Consider the following 20,325-nt stretch of genomic DNA (forward strand, 5'->3'; position numbering starts at 1 on the left):
TTCCGGCAGACTGTTCACTGATCTTGGAAAGCGATTTTAATTGAAACTAAATACCAACAAAAAGGCTGGGGGTTCTCTCGGCTGGCTGATTTTATTACATGAAATGTATGGAGGGTGGGAGAGAGAGGGGGAGCGGGTGGGAGAGAGGGGGAGTGGGTGGGGGAGAGAGAGGGGGGGAAGGGGAGAGAGGGAGAGGGGGAAGGGGAGAGAGGGAGAGGGGGAAGGGGAGAGAGGGAGAGATTGAGAGGGGAAAGGGGAGAGAGAGAGGGTGAAGAGAGAGGGGTGAAGAGAGGAGGAGAAGAGAGGGGGAGAGGAGAGAGATAGGAGGGGGGAGGGGAAAATCACACATGCACTTCTAAATTTATGCTTGAAAGAAATAACTAAGAAACGTCTGGGGTTTTGTACGCTGACTCACACCTATTTCCCGCAGACTGAGAAAGGCAATCAGCATACATGTTAGCAGGAAGATGTAAATATGTGTGTTGCCTCAATTTGTTTATAAATGGAACAGGATTGCAATCTATCAAGGTAATAGATTGGAGGGACACTCCACATGGTGTCAGATGAAGAATGGCAGGTTGGGAGCCATTCATCACATACTGTAGGACTGGGGGTAAGATGTGGAGGAGGCAGAATGTGGCTCATTCTGGAGAGTACGAGTGTGAGCGACCATGGAGTCTTATTCTAAACTAAAATAAACTGTGCTGGCAGCAGAGGACGCATCATAACAAAAAGTGTATAGTAAATGTATGCTATGTAACAGGAAGGGAGATGTTTCATTTTTATTTGAGTTAGACCAGGGGTGGCCAAGTCCAGTTTTAAAGGACCACCAACAGGTCAGGTTTACAAAATGTCCCTGCTTCAGCACAGGTGGCTCAAGCAGTCCAGGTGGCTCAATCAGCCCCTGCTTCATCACAGGTGGCTAATCAGTGGCTGATTGAGTCACTGATTGGGCCACCTGTGCAGAAGCAGGGACATCCTGAAAACCTGACCTGTTCGTGGCCCTTGAGGACTGGAGTTGGTCACCCCGGAGAGATAGACATATAAAGTTGCACTCTGTATCACAGAATACTATCCCACGTCAAGTACTTTAATTAAATTAATCAAATACTATAGCTCTGCTCTTTATTTGAACACGTTAAGGTAAGTGAAGTGTGGGTACCTTCTCCCCAGACAGGATGGGAATGGTAGTTGTCCAGAAAACCTATTATCTAGTGTGCAAAACAAGGGGGGATATTGATTTAACTGCAATAGTGCCGATCGGGCACCATTGCACGGAAACTCCCGTTGAAGTCAATAGTTTAGTGACCAACGCTTGATGAGTTAAGTCGACTTGCATGGCAAATGCCCCCATCTCGGCCAAAACAGCAGCGAGGTATGTGACATAGCCACGAAAAACAGACGAAAATGTCAAATGAGGGGCACAGCCGCCTTATACCTTACTGTACTGCGATGTGAAAAGCACGTTAGGCGAAAACCGTGCCTTACTTACCAGCTGCTGCGCGCCCAACCCTGAACCATGCGGTGAAATAATGGATGTAGGACTTCCTCTGTGAATTAGGGGCACAGAACTAGCCCTAGACCCATCTCCTGAAATCCCATTAGCTTATGGGGCTGCAGGAAATACGCTAAGCATTTGCACTTCCCTGTGGAGAACAGACCTGCTTCGTCAGGCAGAAACAACGCCAATACCTCAACCTTATTCATGGAGAATTCAGGAGAACTCGGAGGCTGCTGCCTTGTGCCAACTCATGTGTGAGGAACGCTCAGCGACCCGCAAACGCAGCAAGTCGGGCACCCTCATTATGGAGCGACACTTGATTTTTTTTAACCCATTAGTCTTTCCCTGAAATCTGATCCAACTCTCTAATGAGCGAGACTTCATTGAAGTCAATGGCGCCATACATCCAGAGTCAGAAGTATATGATAAAGGACCCCTCCCGACAACTGTGATTTTTAGAGGCCATATAAAAATCATTACGCGTTTCTTGATCCATGCTAGAATGGCATCTCTAACAATTTATTCACAGTACAGGTCTCCTCTAGGACAGAGATACTGTACAAAGCAGAGCTCTACTCACACGCTCATAATAGGGCACTTGGAGCTAAGTGGCCAAGTAGGTAAAAAGACAGATTGGCAAATGAGCGGCTTCATTCGCAGCCCAGGTACTTACCTGCTGTGTAGATTATTACTACAATAATCATTTATTTATACCACTTCAATGTTATCCTGCAGCTCACAGTGCAGGGATATAGTCTAAAAGATGCAGACTCGTGTACAGAGTTCCAGCCGCTCCTCCAACTTTTAAGCTGGACACAGGTATAAGAATACACCTTCAGTCATTAGAATGGCTACAGTGGTCAAAGACTGAGCCACTGAGTGAGCCACCTGTGCTGAAGCATGGATATCCTGAAAACCTGACCTGTTGGGTTGGGGGTGTCTTCAAGACTGGAGTTAAGCACCCCTGCAACGGGCTACTCAGTTGATGGCTAGGTGTAGAACACCTTCTCTGTGCCTGTAATGCACGTCTCTGCAACGTGGCAAATATTGTAACAGCAACAAAAGGCTGAATCTGTTCACAGTAAGTGACCGGACGGGAAAATGAAGACATTTGGGAGGTGGATATTTTCCCTTGGAAAAAAAAAAAAAAAAAAAGAAGAAGAAGAAGAACAGGGCATTTAATTAAAAGAAAACTGAACACCTGCTCCTGAAAGGAAGGGAATCGCAAAATTGAATTAACAGACAATGAGAAGATGCGATAGGCTGATTTCTAATTAAGAAACGGTAATCGGCAGAAAAGAGCGCACAATATATTCAGTGTCACGTCCAATTAGCGTCAAACGCTGGCCGCCGCTTGTCAAACTTCCCGCAGCTTGAGGATTACGAGCTATACTTTCGGCTCATGCGTTTTGCTTAACATTATTTGGCAGTGCAGCGAGAATTGTATGAGAGCGTTATAAAAACGGAAACATTCGGGACTTTTCTAGATTCTTTTCTCAAAGAGTTTGTAGTCTAAGGAGGTTATTCACTAAATCCCAGAGAGGTCATATAAAAAAAAAGAGACAGTTGCCACCAAATTAATGAAGGGGATAATCTGGTTTATAAGGAAAGGCTAACTAAATTAGATTTGTTTACATTAGAAAAGAGGGGATATGATAACTATATACAAATATATTCAGGGACAGTACAAGGAGCTTTCAAAAGAACTACTCATCCCACGGGCAGTACAAAGTACACGGGGCCATCCCTTAAGGTTGGAGGAAATTTCACCAGCAACAAAGGAAAGGTTTTTTTTACAGTAAGGACAGTTAAATTACCCATTGCGCCTGTGATGGCAGATACAATAGATCTGTTCAAATAAAAAGTTGGGCATCTTTTTTTTTTAGAAAGGAAAAGTTTACAGGGATATACCAAATAAGTAATCAAGGGAAGGCTGTTGATCCTCGGAGTAATCTGATTGACAATTCTCGGAGTCAGGAAGGAATTTATCTTCCCCTTATGAGACATTGGATGATGTGTCACTGGGGGGTTTTGTGTGCATTCCTCTGGATCAATATACTGTAAATACAAATATAGGATAAGTATCTGTCTAAATTTAGCATAGGTTGAACTTGATGGACGTATGTCTTTTTTTTTCAACCTCATCTACTACAGGCATACCCCGCATTAACGTACGCAATGGGACCGGAGCATGTATGTAAAGCGAAAATGTACTTAAAGTGAAGCACTACCTTTTCCCCACTTATCGATGCATGTACTGTACTGCAATCATCACATACGTGCATAACTGATGTAAATAACGCATTTGTAACAGGCTCTATTTATTTATTTATTTATAAAATATTTTACCAGGAAGTAATACATTGAGAGTTACCTCTCGTTTTCAAGTATGTCCTGTCTCCCCGCTTGCGCACAGCTTTGGTACAGGTAGGGAGCCGGTATTGCTGTTCAAGACGTGCTGACAGGCGCATGCGTGAGCTGCAGTTTGCCTATTGAGCAAGATGTACTTACTCGCGAGTGTACTTAAAGTGAGTGTCCTTAAACCGGGGTATGCCTGTATGTAACTATGCAACATTCACTTGGGGTTTAGTGAAGACTCCACTTAACAGTGATATTAGCACAGATGTCACTATTCACAACTAGTGACTGGTTCGTATGCAACCGTGCAAGTATGTGTCATAATCCAGCTAAATTACTGCTGCCAGCAGAAACAAGCATTCAAACCACACACACCGATACGCTAATAAGTAGACCAGATATGTCACCTTCAAGTCTCATCATTATCATTTACCTCTTGAGCACGATAACGATTGAGGTGAATAAAAAAAAAATTGAAAATAGCACAAATTTTGATGCAAATGCCTCTGGGAAGTTGGGTATTTTTTTTCATAATTTGTTTCCCTTTTAAAATAAAAATGTGACTTCTCACCTGTATTGACGTATTGTTCCAATTATTTTCAGAATAAATGTTGGTTGCCATAAATCACCAGACAATGTTATGTTAGGCAATTGATGTGTGGTGCTATTGTATTATATGTCTATATTTGTATAGCGCCATTGATGTACATAGCGCTTCACAGTAGTAGTAGTGCTATGACTGACTGATATTGCAGACCAATGACAATTTCTTTTACAGGGACAGACTTACCAGCAGCATGGCGGAGGTGCCATTGGGTCTTGATAAATGGATGGTCATTTCCGGGAACATTCGGTCAATTCGGCTGATGACGTCATCAATGTATCTAGGAGAACAGAGACGCTTTTAAGTTGTACTAGTAATACCGGTCTACATTTCTCAACCTTATTCTTTGTTGTAATAGAATCCCTTTATAAATGCAACCTTTCCTTACCAGATTCACTAGAAAAACACAATGACCGTTGCCAAATTGGCAGCACAAATCTAGTCAACACGTGGCACCATGGTTGAGGCCCTGGCAAATCTTTTGTTCTGTTCACGGTCACATTACCAATATTTGTGAACACTGCCTTCCTCTTCCATTTGTCAATTAAAGAGCACAGGCAACGTGAGACAGAAAATGCGTTTTGCACATTAATACGAGGCAGAGATGGAGATTTAAGTCATCAACAGGATATTTAATTGCATTCCAAATGTCAAGTTTATTGAAAAATTATTTATTCTAAAAGGAGAAATGGTTGTCGGGAAATGATGCACACTGCATGCGTTCAGGTGTGTGCGCAAGGCAGTATGTCTACGTGTGTTAATTCTCTGCAAACCTTTTTGTTAACTAGCACAAAATATGGCTCTTCTTAGGAAGACCCGATGTAATCCCCACTGTACGCGTGAGTGACAGGCAGCCCACACTGCGGTTCCACGAGATACCAGAGTCCAGTGTTCCCGCACTCAGCAGAAAGCTGCTGTCACTTGCATGAGAACAAAGGTCACTGCTAACCATATGCTAATAAAGACGTAAGGAATTTCTCTTCCGCCAAACCACAATCAATAAACATCTCAGCCCTGGACACCACCAGCAGCCTGCAGAATATAATGAAGAAATCTCTGGTAATGCATCTTGTAGTTTGAGAACAAGACAGATTAGAAAAAAAGAGCCTCTTGAAGGTGAAAAAAATGTGTCCTTTTAGCCTTAGCACTTTTGAATGTCTAAAAGAAAATGAATCAGACACTCAAAGTGGGGTCCCAAATCCTTTAGCTGTCAGGGGGGGCATGCAACGCGTTGCACAGCAAGGTGTTGATGGACCCTCCGGCAGCAAAAGTGTTAAAGGCGTGATCGGCAGGAACGTGCAGAGGGGGTTGCACGAGTCCCAAGTCCCAACTGCATTCTAATGGGCATCGTCAATCGGGGCGAGCGTACGCGACTGCTTACCAGCCCACATTACTCTGCAATACCGCAGCACATACCTCGGGTTGGCGGCTTAAAACAGAGAAAGACGATCAATAGTCCAATACAGTCACAGAAATGCTAGTGTGTATTAGAGACTTAATATTATTTGCTTGTCGCGTTTGCAGAACCCTTGCACAACTAATACGGTGTGTAAGCCATCTGCTTGTTCTGGAGCTTAAGCCACACACCCATGACCTGTGTCACTTCATCCATCTGAGTCTCTGCACCCTGATGTGACTGATGAACAACGCGCAGAGCACTTTTCTCAACGACCGGTGTGCTGATTATAGTCTGGACAGATGGCGACGAGTTTAAGCATGACCCCTCTTCTTGGGCTGGATTGGATCCAGTGCTGGTGTGATGCTTCGCAGCTTCGGCGAGATTTAAATAGCATGTGTCCCACACAACGCGCAAGAGACATGCTGTTCATTTTATACACCCATGCAAAGCCGAGAAAGTAGGTATCTCTCTCTGGCATAAAAACAGCAGCTCGGAGAAAAAAAAAACACAAGCCAGGAAATGGGATTAGCAAAGATGGTTTGCTTGGTAAATTCCCCTCTCTCCGGTTGGAGCGACATGCATTGGATTGAAAAGCAAAGTGGTACAGGCCACTTTGGGAATGAGCACTTAACGGTAAAGAGAAAAAGGAACACAGATAAGTCTTTTAGGATTTGAATAGATGGAAAAGTAGTGAAGACGCTTGTTTTTTTTCCTTTCTAAATGGCACAGGAACGATTTGTAGCAGAAAAGGAGCTTAATGTACCTCAAGTAATAAAGTAACAAATATACATACACACAGCCCCTCTTATCTCAGCTCCACGGGTCACATCCCTATGTGCCAGGGAGACCCCAGCATGTCAGGGAGACAGTAAGTTGTTGCGCTGGCCGGAGTAGCACCACGGACTCTGAAACAACGACACAGTGTGAAGCAGGAGAACCTGGTTCAATTCCCGGTGTCAGCTCCGTGCGATCTTGGGCAAGTCACTTTATCTCCCTGTGCCTCAGGCACCAAATAACAGACTGCGAGCTCATCTGGGCAGGGACAGTGTCTGTAACAATCCTATGTGCTGCGTACCGCGCGTTATACTGTAATTATGCCGCGTGCTGAGTCCCATTGGCAGAAAAGCGCTATATAAAATAAGGTTACTATTATTGAATGCAGTGAGGGAAATATGGGCGCCAAGGACCTTCAAAAACACGCAAGCCTTTATTAAACAATACTATCACAGAGCAGGCGGCAAAACTTGTCATGTATACATTACGGGAAAATAGCTCTCCTCCGATAGATCACGGACTTCATTTCAGAGAAGGCACATGCTTGAGATATATCAGGATTGGTGCATAAATGCTATTCTGTAAGGGCCAACCTCTGCGGAGCCCGATCACTATCCCATTCCTTTCGACAAGTAGATTACATATATAAACTGACCCGTATAGATAGACGTTTCTGTGACATCATACATCTTCCAGGTTCCTTTGGACAAGGATCTTCGTCATCTTTATCCTACTATTCTGTATCCTATCCAAATAGGGTAGACTTCATCTAGATTCCTGATATCGCAATAGATACGTTACAAGCACAAAATAAAACAAAAAATAAACTGCTAGGATTTTAAATGAAGAAGCGTTCTCCCACAACTACATAACTACTGTATATATACTATAACTGAGCTCAAAATAAACTGCAACTTTCTCCAATCTCCTGCACCTCAGCGCCTCCCCTTGGGGGTAACGTCACTCCAAAGATGGCCATCGAGGATTCCCAAAGTCAACACTGATTCGCTGGATCACCCAACGCGTATCCCGGCACCGATTAGAAGCATCTGAGGAAGTGAGACATCTTCACGAAAAACGTAGGGTGATCCAGCGAATCAGCGTTGACTTTGGGAATCTCCGGCGGCCATCTTGGGAGTGACGTCCCCCCCAGGGGGAGGCTCTGAGGTGCAGAAGGTTAGAGAGGAGAGCGCAGGCAGCAGAGCGAGACGCCGACACGCAGTCCAGGTGTGCACGGCTGGATCCTAGAGGTCCGTGAGGTGGTTCATGATCTACCTGCCCGGATTATATGTGTTTGCAGCAGTAAGCACAAATGTGAGTGCAATTGTTCATTACTGTTACTTTGTGCAATAAATTATATACACTATGAGGGTTGTCTCTGTGTGCTCTTCTATTTTTAGTTGAAGTGGATTTGCAGAAGGTTGGGGACCTCTCCTGTACCTAGGATTGTTCCCCATTGAGACTGGACTGTTTTATGACATCCTCAATATTGGGACTTTATTTTCTGGATTTGTCCAACACGTCTCAATACAGTACAGGACTTATTCATGATTTTACATTTTCTACTTAGTTTTTATCCTTTACTTATCCCAGTATTGTTATTTGGTTGAGCGCTTATTGGATTTTAGTACATAAATTTATATATTACATTCCTGTTCCTAATGTCTATAAACCAGTCTGCAATGGAAACGTCTCCATAGCTCCTCACATGCTGCTGCAACATTTATATCTTGCTCAGGGAGAGTGACTAACTTTTCAGTACCATGATGCGGTTCTGGGAATGATCCAGGGACTGGCACGAGCATGGCCCATGTGCTAAGTCTTAGGGGAGCACCGCCAACTGCAACGTGGAAGCAGTAACAAAATATGTCTGTGTGACTCTCTGGGGAGGGGATCCGTGCAAGTGATCACACTGCCCTGGTGCTGAAATGTCCGTAGCATTGTGGTACCGCGGCGCAATGAAAAGATGAATCCACAATTGCACCAGGGGATGAGTTTTGGTTTGTGTGCGATGGACAAGGAGAATGTATACTCCTATTTTGAGGGAACAGATTGCACAATGGTACAGAGGATGAGGTTCAGTAGTGATGGGTACGTGACAGGAGCACAACTTGGCATTCATTGGTGGAGAGTGTGTGGCGGCAATGGAGGGAGCCCACCTAGGTGGTGGTTTCGGCAGTTGGGCCCGACTTCTGTGTTAGGACCACCTGGGTGGGCTATGTCCCCCACCGAGTAAGCCGCTGCATCGCAGGTTGTGTAGAGAGGGCGGGCGCTTTAGAAATGCCGGAACACTGTTTCCCAGGCTGCTACAATAAGCGCCGGAAACGCGTTCCAACACGTGGAGAATGGATCCCTAAAAGGTAGTCGGCCAGAGTGCAGCCGAAGCGGCCGACCATATGGTAGTTCCATCGCTTGTGCGTGGTGAGTAAAGCAAGCCAATAGATCCAGGTAATATCTGCGTTCGCGTTCTATAAACTGCTATTTCCGATGTGCCCTCTTACCATTATTCTATTTAAATACTGCCTGTTATACAAAGAGACGTTTATACCAACATTACCACACGTACTTCGCAAACTTAGCAACATCTGTTTTCATGCAGAGAACAAAGTCACAGAAAAGCACCTACTGAAAGTAGCAGCACACAGGTCACATTAGTCATGGGAACCGGTTTTATTCCCATACTACCTTTTTTTAGTTAAGGAACCCTAACTCTCTCTAATAGCCCGTCTGAGATCAGATGCATTGTAAGGAACCCCAACCCTCTCTAATAGCGCTTCTGAGGTCAGATGCATTGTAAGGAACCCCAACCCTCTCTAATAGCGCGTCCGAGATCAGATGCATTGTAAGGAACCCCGACCCTTTCTAATAGCACATCTGAGATCAGATGCATTGTAAGGAACCCCAACCCTCTCTAATAGTGTGTCTGAGATCAGATGCATTGTAAGGAACCCCAACCCTCTCTAATAGCACATCTGAGATCAGATGCATTGTAAGGAACCCCAACCCTCTCTAATAGTGTGTCTGAGGTCAGATGCATTGTAAGGAACCCCAACCCTCTCTAATAGCACATCTGAGATCAGATGCATTGTAAGGAACCCCAACCCTCTCTAATAGTGTGTCTGAGATCAGATGCATTGTAAGGAACCCCAACACTCTCTAATAGCACATCTGAGATCAGATGCATTGTAAGGAACCCCAACACTCTGTAATAGCGCGTCTGAGATCAGATTCATTGCAAATTCTTCTGTATTTGGTGCAATTTTAAAATGACCTGAAAATTACAGGGAACCCTGGTTGAAAAACCCTGCACTACTAAAACGATGTTTTTGCCCTGTTTAGAGAAGGGGGGGGGGGGGGGCGGGGGCGGGGAAACAAACACAAATGTTACCAGCTGTTCAACTCCCTAACCACAAAAATGAATGCACATTTAATATCCTGTCGTCTTCCAACAGTAAGGAAAAATACCAGAAAATCAAACATGTATGGTTTTTTTAACACCAAATAAATGGATACAGAAGATACATAGTAGAAGACTAGATTAGTCTGTAACAGACAAACGTGCTTCGTAAATCAAGATTAAACCATAAAACAAAAACTAGGCAGATTCCAGCAGGTGCAATTTATTCTATCGAGTTATACAAAAAATAAAATAAAAGGACATTTTCCCCACTCCCCTTTTCTCTGAGGTTGCATTTTTGATTTATTTATTAACCTCACAAGGGGAGGGGGGAAACTTATAATTTCATCTCGAGTGCAGCTGTCTCCAGCACAAGTCTTTACATGTCAGCAAATAAACCATCTCAATCCTTCTAGCAACACCAATTAACAATGTTTATTAAAGCAGAATGTGTGCCAACGTGCTTGGAGAAGGAGGAGATGTTATCAGCCAAGGAATAGAGATGGGTGTGTGGCACGTGTGGGCAACTCCAGTCCGCAAGGGCCACCAACAGGTCAGGTTTTCATGAGATCCCTGCTTTAGTATAGGTGGCTCAGTGGAAGCCACGGATTGAGCCACCTGTGCTGAAGCAGGGATCTCCTAAAAACCTGACCTGTTGGTGGCCCTTGAGGACTGGAGTTGCCCACCCCTGGTGTAGGAGGATTCTTTCCCATTCCGGCTTGTGGTACACGTGGAGAGCCTTCCAAAGTATTAACCCTTCTCTACCAGAGGGGCTTTCTGGAAGCAAAGGGGTTAAAGCAAATGTCACGGGGGTAACCGTTCTATTCACACATCCTCCAATATCCTGCACTGTGTGAGGCTGTGTAATATATATCTCCCAAGATTCTTCTCCTTAGAGAAACCCTTTACAAATAACGAGAGGAATACATCACATCCTGCGAGATATCGGCCCCGGACTGAGCAATGAATTACCCCTGGGTCTGAGATTAATAGACCGCTTAATCTCTTTGTAAGAGAGCCTAAAAAGCTCATTTATATATGAACGTTTCTCCAATTAACTGAACTGGCTTATTTAGTTATTTTCGTGATGCGTCTTACCATCATTTTTCAAATGTACATTACAATCAATTCTTCATTTGTAAAGCACTTTGGGGAAGGGGGGCGGGGGAAAAGACCCAAATAAATATTTTCCGTGTTTAACGTTGGCGTCTTCAGAAAGCTATTACATAAACCGTCAATTCTGGAAGAGACGTCAATGACAGAAAAGGTGTTAAATGGGTAAGCGCTCTGACTTTATTGCAAGACCAATAAAGCCTTCTACAGTATAAGTTGGATGGGTGCCTTAAAAGATGCTCATCGGTGTGCAGCCAGCATTCCAGGCGCTGATGGATGAGTTGCTGTAATGTCAATGCTCAGAATCTCAACACTCTCGCCCTATCGCAGGACCTGCTACGGTTGCACAAAGCTGCTGTCCTTCAGGATTGATGGAAGATGAACAGGATTGCCGTCACTGTGCGTTTCTGGGGCCGCGTACACGTTTATCTGTGCACAGGATCCATTAACTATCGGTGGAGGAGGAGGTTCCGTTGTCAGCGTGTTCTGAAAGCCCTGAGTCAGTGGCGATGCGGTGGAGAGTGCTCAGTAATCAGAAGGTGCTTGGCGTTATCTGCCATATACAGAATGTCAGCAGACAGGACAACCGTGTCGGTGAAGAGTACAAATCTAAGGTTCTCGGTGAATGGAGATTTAAAGGGGCAAACACAAATAGGACCAAAGTGTACGAGTGGCAGTGACCTGTTTACGGGGTTACATCTGTGCGATTTTTATATAACCAAAATATGTCACTTGGAAATATTTCTAAATGTTTTTTTAAATCTAGTTTCTAATCATGGTGAGACTTGGGAGGGGTTTCATTTCCTGTGATGTCACCATGTGTTTCACAAGAGTTTGCACAGGCAGAGAGCCTGTCTCTCTCCACCTCCCATTATCTTTATTTACTTTCTGATACCGACAGGCTGGGAAAAAAGGGAAAGAAAACACTTTGTTGACAAACACTTCCCCATTCAAAAGGTCCCCAAGTAATTTAGTTTGTAATTAAATGTTCACCAAAATAAAATGTAAAAAAAAAAACCCCAAATGTTTGCTTTCAGCACATGTAGATTTGGTTAAGAAAGACAATTAGATTCCACCGTAACTTTTTTCCAAAACTTTGGATTTCTATCTGGTTATGGGGGATTGTACCGGGAAGCTTTTTCTTCACTGGCTTCTGCTGTCAAGAGCTTAACGCGTTGCACTGCCATGCATTACAAACCCTTCCAGCCACGAACACTTTAAACATGGCAAATAACTTTGAAATAACTGAAAGGGCAAAGAGACTTGTGCGTGTGTATGTGTATCGCCACTCCCTCTAACCCTGGTTGACACCATTAATCATCATACTGTGTTCAGAAATCCGGTATCAACACTCTAAGCCCTCCCGAAAATTCTCTCATTAAAGCTGCAGTTCAGTCAATATCCTGCATGTGTGGTTTTTTTTAAATAAATCAGTTCTGTAGTAAGAAAAAATACTTTTAGCATTTTCTGTTTTAAAAAAAAAAAACAACTTTTAAAGACCAATTTTCTTGTATTCTATTTTAACAGCCATTTGCTAAGGCACTGCCCCTTCGTGTCCTGTCACAAGCCCTGGCACACCCCTTTGTCAGCCCTGCCCTCCCTCTAGCACATGTCAGTGCAGGAGTGCTCATGAATATTCATGAGCTTCCACTGACAGACAAGCAGAATATAAACAGATCCCTTCACTAATTATGTCACCAAATTTCGACCTATCAATACATGGAGAACGAATTGACCTGCAGCTATGCAGTTCTTTAGGTAATTAGAGATTGCACACATGAAACTATTGAAGTAAAAAAATAAATAAAAAAAAAAAAAAAAGACTGAACTGCAGCTTTAAGAGAGTCTCTTTTTTTGCTCTCTCCCATTACTGGGATGGTCTTTTCACCTGCGGCTTCAGCTTGTTCAGCCAAGGCTCGGAAGTAGGATCGAGACAGCAACCCATTAAGGGACATCATTTCTTTCCTCTGATGATCAAACTCAGTACATGTTGCAGGCTCTGGGTTGATTGCAATCCGAATGCTATTAACAGAACCAAGCTGAATTAGGTGAATTTATTTACTCCTCGTATTCATGGCCAAAGGACAAAAAGAAACTTGAAGGGGTTAAACACAAAACGACATGTCGGGTCTACAATATGGATATTACAGATCGTAACAAACCCACAAGACCATTCTTCCAACGGGTAGTTGTACCTTTGTGTGAGGCCGCTCTATTTATTCTCTAAATAAAAAAGTTGGGCAGTCGTGGTAACCACATCATACTCCATATTACCCATACTATAGTGGAAAGTGGTGCTCGACCCAGTAGTCCTGGGTTAACCACCAAATCCTACAATCCAAGGCAGTGTTTAACCACTCCTGTTTTTGCCTCATTCCATATGTACCTGGTTTCCCCTCGATTAAAAACCTAGAGAAGAGGTTTCAAACCAGAACTCGCCAGGCCTGTTCCTGGCCATCGGGTATTGACCGTAGTCGGTACGCACCATGGGCTGATGCATTATCAAACACTTTTGATACATGTATTAATAGCTATTTAAGGCTGCCATCCATTAATCCGTCCATCAGAAAGAAAGGTTATCCTTCGTCACCGCTCCACATGGGGAAAGTGTTTATGTCGGAAGTCTGATAAAACACTCCTTGTATTCCATAACTCTATGCTACATGCAACATGTGTTGAAATCTTGGCTTCCTTATGGTAGACTCTCTAAATAGAACCAGTAATTTGGAAGTACCAGCATATGGTCAACATACAGTATGTTCCAATATTAGACATACCCACATGATGAAGCGCTGGGTGGAACAGCAAGTTTTTTTTAGGACTCTAAAATAAGGACATGGAAATTGTACCAATTCTGTATTTTCCATGTTTCCCAATGTAGTGTGGCGCGTGTCAGAGTGGAGAGAACGGTGGCACAACTACCGTGGCACATGGGAAATTCAACATCGAACGGATATAGCATACATTGGCAAAATCACAAAATGCCTACATTGTTCTGGTACAAATGCCAGGCAAGTGATCCCAGGTCTTATTTCCGACTCTGAAAACCTTATACCTCCCACCCAATATACTTCCATGCCTAAACGATACCATGCAACTTCTGGCAATAGTGGAAAAATGCACAGGGCCAGCTAGAATTTAGCGGTGTTTCAGGTTTATTTTATTAACAAGGGTTTAAAATTATAGTAACTGTAAAGAATGTATTCATCAGGTGGAAAATTATTCTGCAGTGTAGCAGAATGGGTGCGGAGATTAAAACACCACAACATGCATAAATACCATGTTAATATATGGCTAGTACGATAGAAATCTAATCTAAAAGAAAGGGTGAGATTAGAAGAACAAGTTATATTGGAGGACTGGCGATGAAAGTCTAGTAGGCAGGAGGCTCATCTCTTGGCATTGCGTAATAGATGTTCCAGAGGCGTTGGGGGTCATCCATTCGGTTTTGAATTGGGGGTAACAGCCAAGATCTGATCATATGCACAACAACATACGTCTAGTAATACGTTTATAAAGTTGGAGAATTACCACATAGAAGTCAGGTTCAACAAAACCACCTTACAATAAACGAGCTGAAGGCCATGCCACGGACGGACGCATTACCGTACAGAGCAGAGAACCGATGCTAATCAGCCACCAGAAGAGAGGCAAATCTCGGAGAAAGAGGGGGCTGCTTGGTAGAAGGAGAAAGGAGGGGGGGGGGAGGTTGGTGGGGTAGACAGAGGAACAACAACTGAAAAACAGCTCCTCCGCCCACTGCCTAATGAAATGCTCTCTGACACCACGCGCCTCTGCCTTCATTAGTAGCAGTGATGGCTCGCAATCAGGAGCTGGAATGTGTTGTTTACAGGGAAAGTTGAAAAGAAGCACAGCGTGAGCAAGAGATGCTGGTACACCGTGTCCAAAGAATGTAGCTAACCACAAGTTGTCATAGATGTGTATTGATTTAATGAAGTCCAGAATGTTGTTAGATTAATGGCGACATGGATTTTCTACGTCCGTTTCCTTCCCTTCCCTTAAATTAGGCTTCATCAGAATTTATATGGTGGTGGCACCAAGGGAAAAGGTCAAGTAGTCACGTTACCAGGGGCTTCACAGGTTATGGTGTTTAGGGAAGACTCCTATAAATACACATTAGTTACCAGATTATTGCACTATGATAGAATCCAAACACGAGCGTTTCTATGAACAATCGGCTATGTAATTCATTACAAAGAACACCATCATATATTGATACAATATGGAACACGGATTGAACGTTTGGAAAATTGGTATAGGATCAAGTCATTTTTTTTTATTGTGGTACCTTAATCTTTCAAAATAAAATGGTAGGATTTGCCCATAGGGAAAAGCAGTAGTACCCTGTAGTAGCCATCACATACACAGCAATAAAAGCCAAAAGGCTACACAGGACTATGTCAGGGCCAGTTCCCTCATGTAATGCATCTCTCAAATGGATGGAATACTAGTCCAGCCCGATCCAGACCATACTCCCAGCAAGAATGATTAGGGCATTTAGAATGTTCTTGAAGACTGCAAAGTAAGATATAGAGGCAGAATGCTGAATTATTTATTAGCAACTTGGAAATTAAAAAGCGTCCAATACACTGTATGACTGCAAAACAGAGGTACCTGACCTTTGTAGGAATGCAGTCCTTTGACCATTAACTCATTCTGAACTAGACACAAAGTACTACAGGCATACCCCGCATTAACGTACGCAATGGGACCGGAGCATGTATGTAAAGCGAAAATGTACTTAAAGTGAAGCACTACCTTTTCTCCACTTATCGATGCATGTACTGTACTGCAATCGTCATATACGTGCATAACTGATGTAAATAACGCATGTGTAACAGGCTCTATAGTCTCCCCGCTTGCGCACAGCTTCGGTACAGGTAGGGAGCCGGTATTGCTGTTCAGGACGTGCTGACAGGCGCATGCGTGAGCTGCCGTTTACCTATTGGGCGATATGTACTTACTCGTGAGTGTACTTAAAGTGAGTGTACTTAAAGTGGGGTATGCCTGTACAGAGCAATCAGTCCGACAGCTCGGGGCAAAGTCAATCCAAACAACAACAAAATCTAGATCAGGGGTACTCAACGTCAATCCTGAAGCTCCCACCCGCACCCCCCAAACTGGTCAGGTTTTCAGGATATCACATGCTTCAGCACAGGTGGCTCAATCAGTCCCTGCTTCAGCACAGGTGGCTCCATCAGAGGCGCCGTCTTCAACTTAACCTGATGGAGCCACCTGTGCTGAAGCTGGGATATCCTGAAAACCTGACCTGTTGTGGGGGCTTGAGAACTGGAGTCGAGCACCCCTGGTGTACAGCAAATAAGAATTACCCCCTGTGAGCACATTCACATGTCCCAGGGAGGTCTGCTCCCTGCCCTTCCCCATTATCTCTGAGTTTAGCACTACAACTGGTAGCGGTAATTTAAATTTACATTTTTTTTACCACTAATTTTGGGACATTTATTTTCAACAAATTATTACAATAAAACAAGAAACAAAGTCCAGAGCAACATCTAATGTGACAAAAATACACAGTGAAATACCGATATATCTCTTGATTTGACCCTTTTTTCAAGAGATATATAGGTATTTCACTGTGTATTTTTGTCACATTGGATGTTGTTCTGGACTTCTAAGTTTTTGTTGAATACATTTAGCCACGCCCAGTAGCACCCCTTTTGACAAATATATATATATATATATATATATATATATATATATATATATATATATATATATATATATATATATACACACACACTAACTAGAGTTATGTGCTGTATTTAATACATTTATTTTCATTCACCTGAGTGTTGTCTCCCTGTTTGCTACTATGCGGTAATGTATACTTTTATATATACTAACTGATATAACCGGTGTTGCCCGGGCGTGGAAGGGCAGGGGGCATGGAGTGGAAGGGCGGGGGGGGGGGCCAAGGGGCGTGGAAGGGCGGGGAGGGCAAAGGGCAGGGGGGCAAAGGGCACGGAGGGGCGGGGGGCAAAGGGCAGGGAGGGGCGGGGGTGGCAAAGGGCAGGGAGGGGCGTTGGTGCCAAAGGGCAGGGAGGGGCGGGGGTGCCAAAGGGCAGAGAGGGGCGGGGGTGCCAAAGGGCAGGGAGGGGCGGGGGTGCCAAAGGGCAGGGAGGGGCGGGGGGGCCAAAGGGCAGGGAGGGGCGGGGGGCCAAAGGGCAGGGAGGGGCGGCCAAAGGGCAGGGAGGGGCAGGGGGGGGCAAAGGGCAGGGAGGGGCAGGGGGGCCAAAGGGCAGGGAGGGGAAAGAGGGCAGGGAGGGCAGGGGGCAAGAGGGCAGGGAGGGGGGCAGTGAGGGAGGGGGGCAGGGAGGGAGTGAGGGGGGCAAAGGGCAGGGGGGGCAAGAGGGCAGGGAGGGAGGGGGGCAAGAGGGCAGGGAGGCGAGAGGGCAGGGAGGAGGGCAGGGAGGCGAGAGGGCAGGGAGGGGGGCAAGAGGGCAGGGAGGGAGGGGGGAAAGAGGCCAAAGGGCAGGGAGGGGCAGGGAGGCCAAAGGGCAGGGAGGGGTGGGGGGGCCAAAGGGCAGGGAGGGGCGGGGGGGCCAAAGGGCAGGGAGGGGCGTGGGGCCAAAGGGCAGGGAGGGGCGGGGCCAAAGGGCAGGGAGGGGCGGGGCCAAAGGGCAGGGAGGGGCGGGGTGGCAAAGGGCAGGAAGGGGCGGGGGGGCAAGAGGGCAAGGAGGGGGCAAAAGAGCAGGGAGGGAGGCGGGCAAGAGCGCAGGGAGGGGGGAAAGAGGACAGGGAGGGAGGGGGGCAAGAGGCCAAAGGGCAGGGGGGAAAAGGGCAGGGGGGAGAAGGGCAGGGGGAAAAGGGCAGGGGGAAAAGGGCAGGGGGAAAAGGGCAGGGGGAAAAGGGCAGGGGAAAAAGGGCAGGGGGAAAAGGGCAGGGGGAAAAGGGCAGGGTGGGAAAAGGGCAGGGTGGGAAAAGGGCAGGGGGGGGAAAGGGCAGGGGGGGAAAAGGGCAGGGGGGGAAAAGGGCAGGGGGAGGGAGGGCAAAGGGCATTAGGAGGGAGGGCAGGGGGGGCAGCGCCGGGTGAGGGAGTGGCCTATGGGTGGTGAGAGCCGTGGGGAGGTGAGAGTCCCCTGCTGTGTCCTGGCCGCTCGGAAAGCGGGAGACCCGGGGAGAGGAGGAGGTGCGCGCGGGTCCCGATGAGCGCCGCAGTGTGTGTGTGTGTCGTCACTCCGCCTCAGGCCAATGAGAGGTGTGCGGGGGCGGGCGGGCCAAGGGAGCAATCTCATTGGCCTGGCCCAAGGTCCAATCTGATTTCCGCTAGGGACACAGGGAGGGACACAGGGAGACACATACAGACAGACAGCCAACGACACATAGGACACTTTGAGAAATATATAGTAGAGATATATATATATATATATATATATATATATATATATTTGTGGTAATTTGGGGGGTTTCTGAGAGCTTGCTGGGTATGTGTGTGTTTGTTTACTTTGTCCAGCTGGTCTCAGCTGTTTTGGAGGTTAGTGGCTCCTCCCACCCAGGGTTTAAAGCTCACCCCTCCCCACTGTCCAAGTAAGCAGGTTTTCTTTTCATGCAGCTGGTTGCGACAGGTTCAATGCTAGGACCATCCTTCCTCTAATTATAGAGGTAAATAAGGATTTTAACCAGTTAGTGTTAGGACCTGCGATATTATGGTCATGCCTTGAAAGTGGCTCGCAGGCTTATACGCTTTGGCCAAAGGGTTAACTAAATGACCCTTTTCAAGAGATATATACAGTAGGTATTTCACTGTATTTTTGTCACATTGGATGTTGCTCTGGACTTCTTTGTTTCTTGTTTTATACAATTAGCCACGCCCAGTAGCACTTCTTTTGACATACATATATTTTGTGGTAATTTGGGGGGTTTCTGAGAGCTTGCTGGGTATCTGTGTGTTTGTTTACAAATTATTAGAGGCAGATTTTAAATGATGTGTTTTCCCATTGTATTGATGAATCTTTGATTAATTGATGTGCCTTGCGGTAGTTGTGTTGATGAGGGGAATGTCGTTTTTACGGTGCTTGTTTTTAAAAATCGGTTTACCTAATGAATCTCGTTTTCTACAAAAGGGCAGGAGGGCTCAACTCCAGGCCGGAAGGCCCCCCCCCCACCAGGTCAGCTTTTCAGGATATCTCAGCTTCAGCATAGGTGGCTCAATCAAAGCACTATTAGAGAGGGTTGGGGTTCCTTACAATGCATCCGATCTCAGACCCGCTATTAGAGAGGGTTGGGGTTCCTTACAATGCATCCGATCTCAGACGCGCTATTAGAGAGGGTTGGGGTTCCTTACAATGCATCTGATCTCAGACGCGCTATTAGAGAGGGTCGGGGTTCCTTACAATGCATCTGATCTCAGACGCGCTATTAGAGAGGGTTGGGGTTCCTTACAATGCATCTGATCTCAGACGCGCTATTAGAGAGGGTCGGGGTTCCTTACAATGCATCTGATCTCAGACCCGCTATTAGAGAGGGTTGGGGTTCCTTACAATGCATCCGATCAGACGCACTATTAGAGAGGGTTGGGGTTCCTTACAATGCATCTGATCTCAGACCCGCTATTAGAGAGGGTTGGGGTTCCTTACAATGCATCCGATCTCAGACGCGCTATTAGAGAGGGTTGGGGTTCCTTACAATGCATCCGATCTCAGACGTGTTATTAGAGAGGGTTGGGGTTCCTTACAATGCATCTGATCTCAGACGCGCTATTAGAGAGGGTCGGGTTCCTTACAATGCATCTGATCTCAGACGCGCTATTAGAGAGGGTTGGGGTTCCTTACAATGCATCTGATCTCAGACGCGCTATTAGAGAGAGTTGGGGTTCCTTACAATGCATCCGATCTCAGACCCGCTATTAGAGAGGGTTGGGGTTCCTTACAATGCATCCGATCTCAGACCCGCTATTAGAGAGGGTCGGGGTTCCTTACAATGCATCTGATCTCAGACGCGCTATTAGAGAGGGTCGGGGTTCCTTACAATGCATCTGATCTCAGACCCGCTATTAGAGAGGGTTGGGGTTCCTTACAATGCATCCGATCAGACGCACTATTAGAGAGGGTTGGGGTTCCTTACAATGCATCTGATCTCAGACCCGCTATTAGAGAGGGTTGGGGTTCCTTACAATGCATCCGATCTCAGACGCGCTA

The 20,325-nt window shown here is 45.6% G+C and overlaps 1 protein-coding gene across 5 annotated transcripts in view; it reads right to left on the minus strand.

Annotated features, from left to right (window-relative positions):
* The window catches only part of MED27 (mediator complex subunit 27), a 145,296-nt gene that overhangs the window by 31,679 nt on the left and 93,292 nt on the right, over window positions 1–20,325 (minus strand). For all 5 annotated transcript variants that reach the window (XM_075578727.1, XM_075578726.1, XM_075578724.1 and 2 more), the window contains exon 4: window positions 4,650–4,743. In XM_075578727.1, the coding sequence (XP_075434842.1) occupies window positions 4,650–4,743 (94 nt within the window). The remainder of the gene's footprint in view (window positions 1–4,649; window positions 4,744–20,325) is intronic.

This window comes from Ascaphus truei, chromosome 21 (genome assembly GCF_040206685.1).
Source record: "Ascaphus truei isolate aAscTru1 chromosome 21, aAscTru1.hap1, whole genome shotgun sequence".
In the NCBI taxonomy this organism is placed as follows: Eukaryota; Metazoa; Chordata; class Amphibia; order Anura; family Ascaphidae; genus Ascaphus; species Ascaphus truei.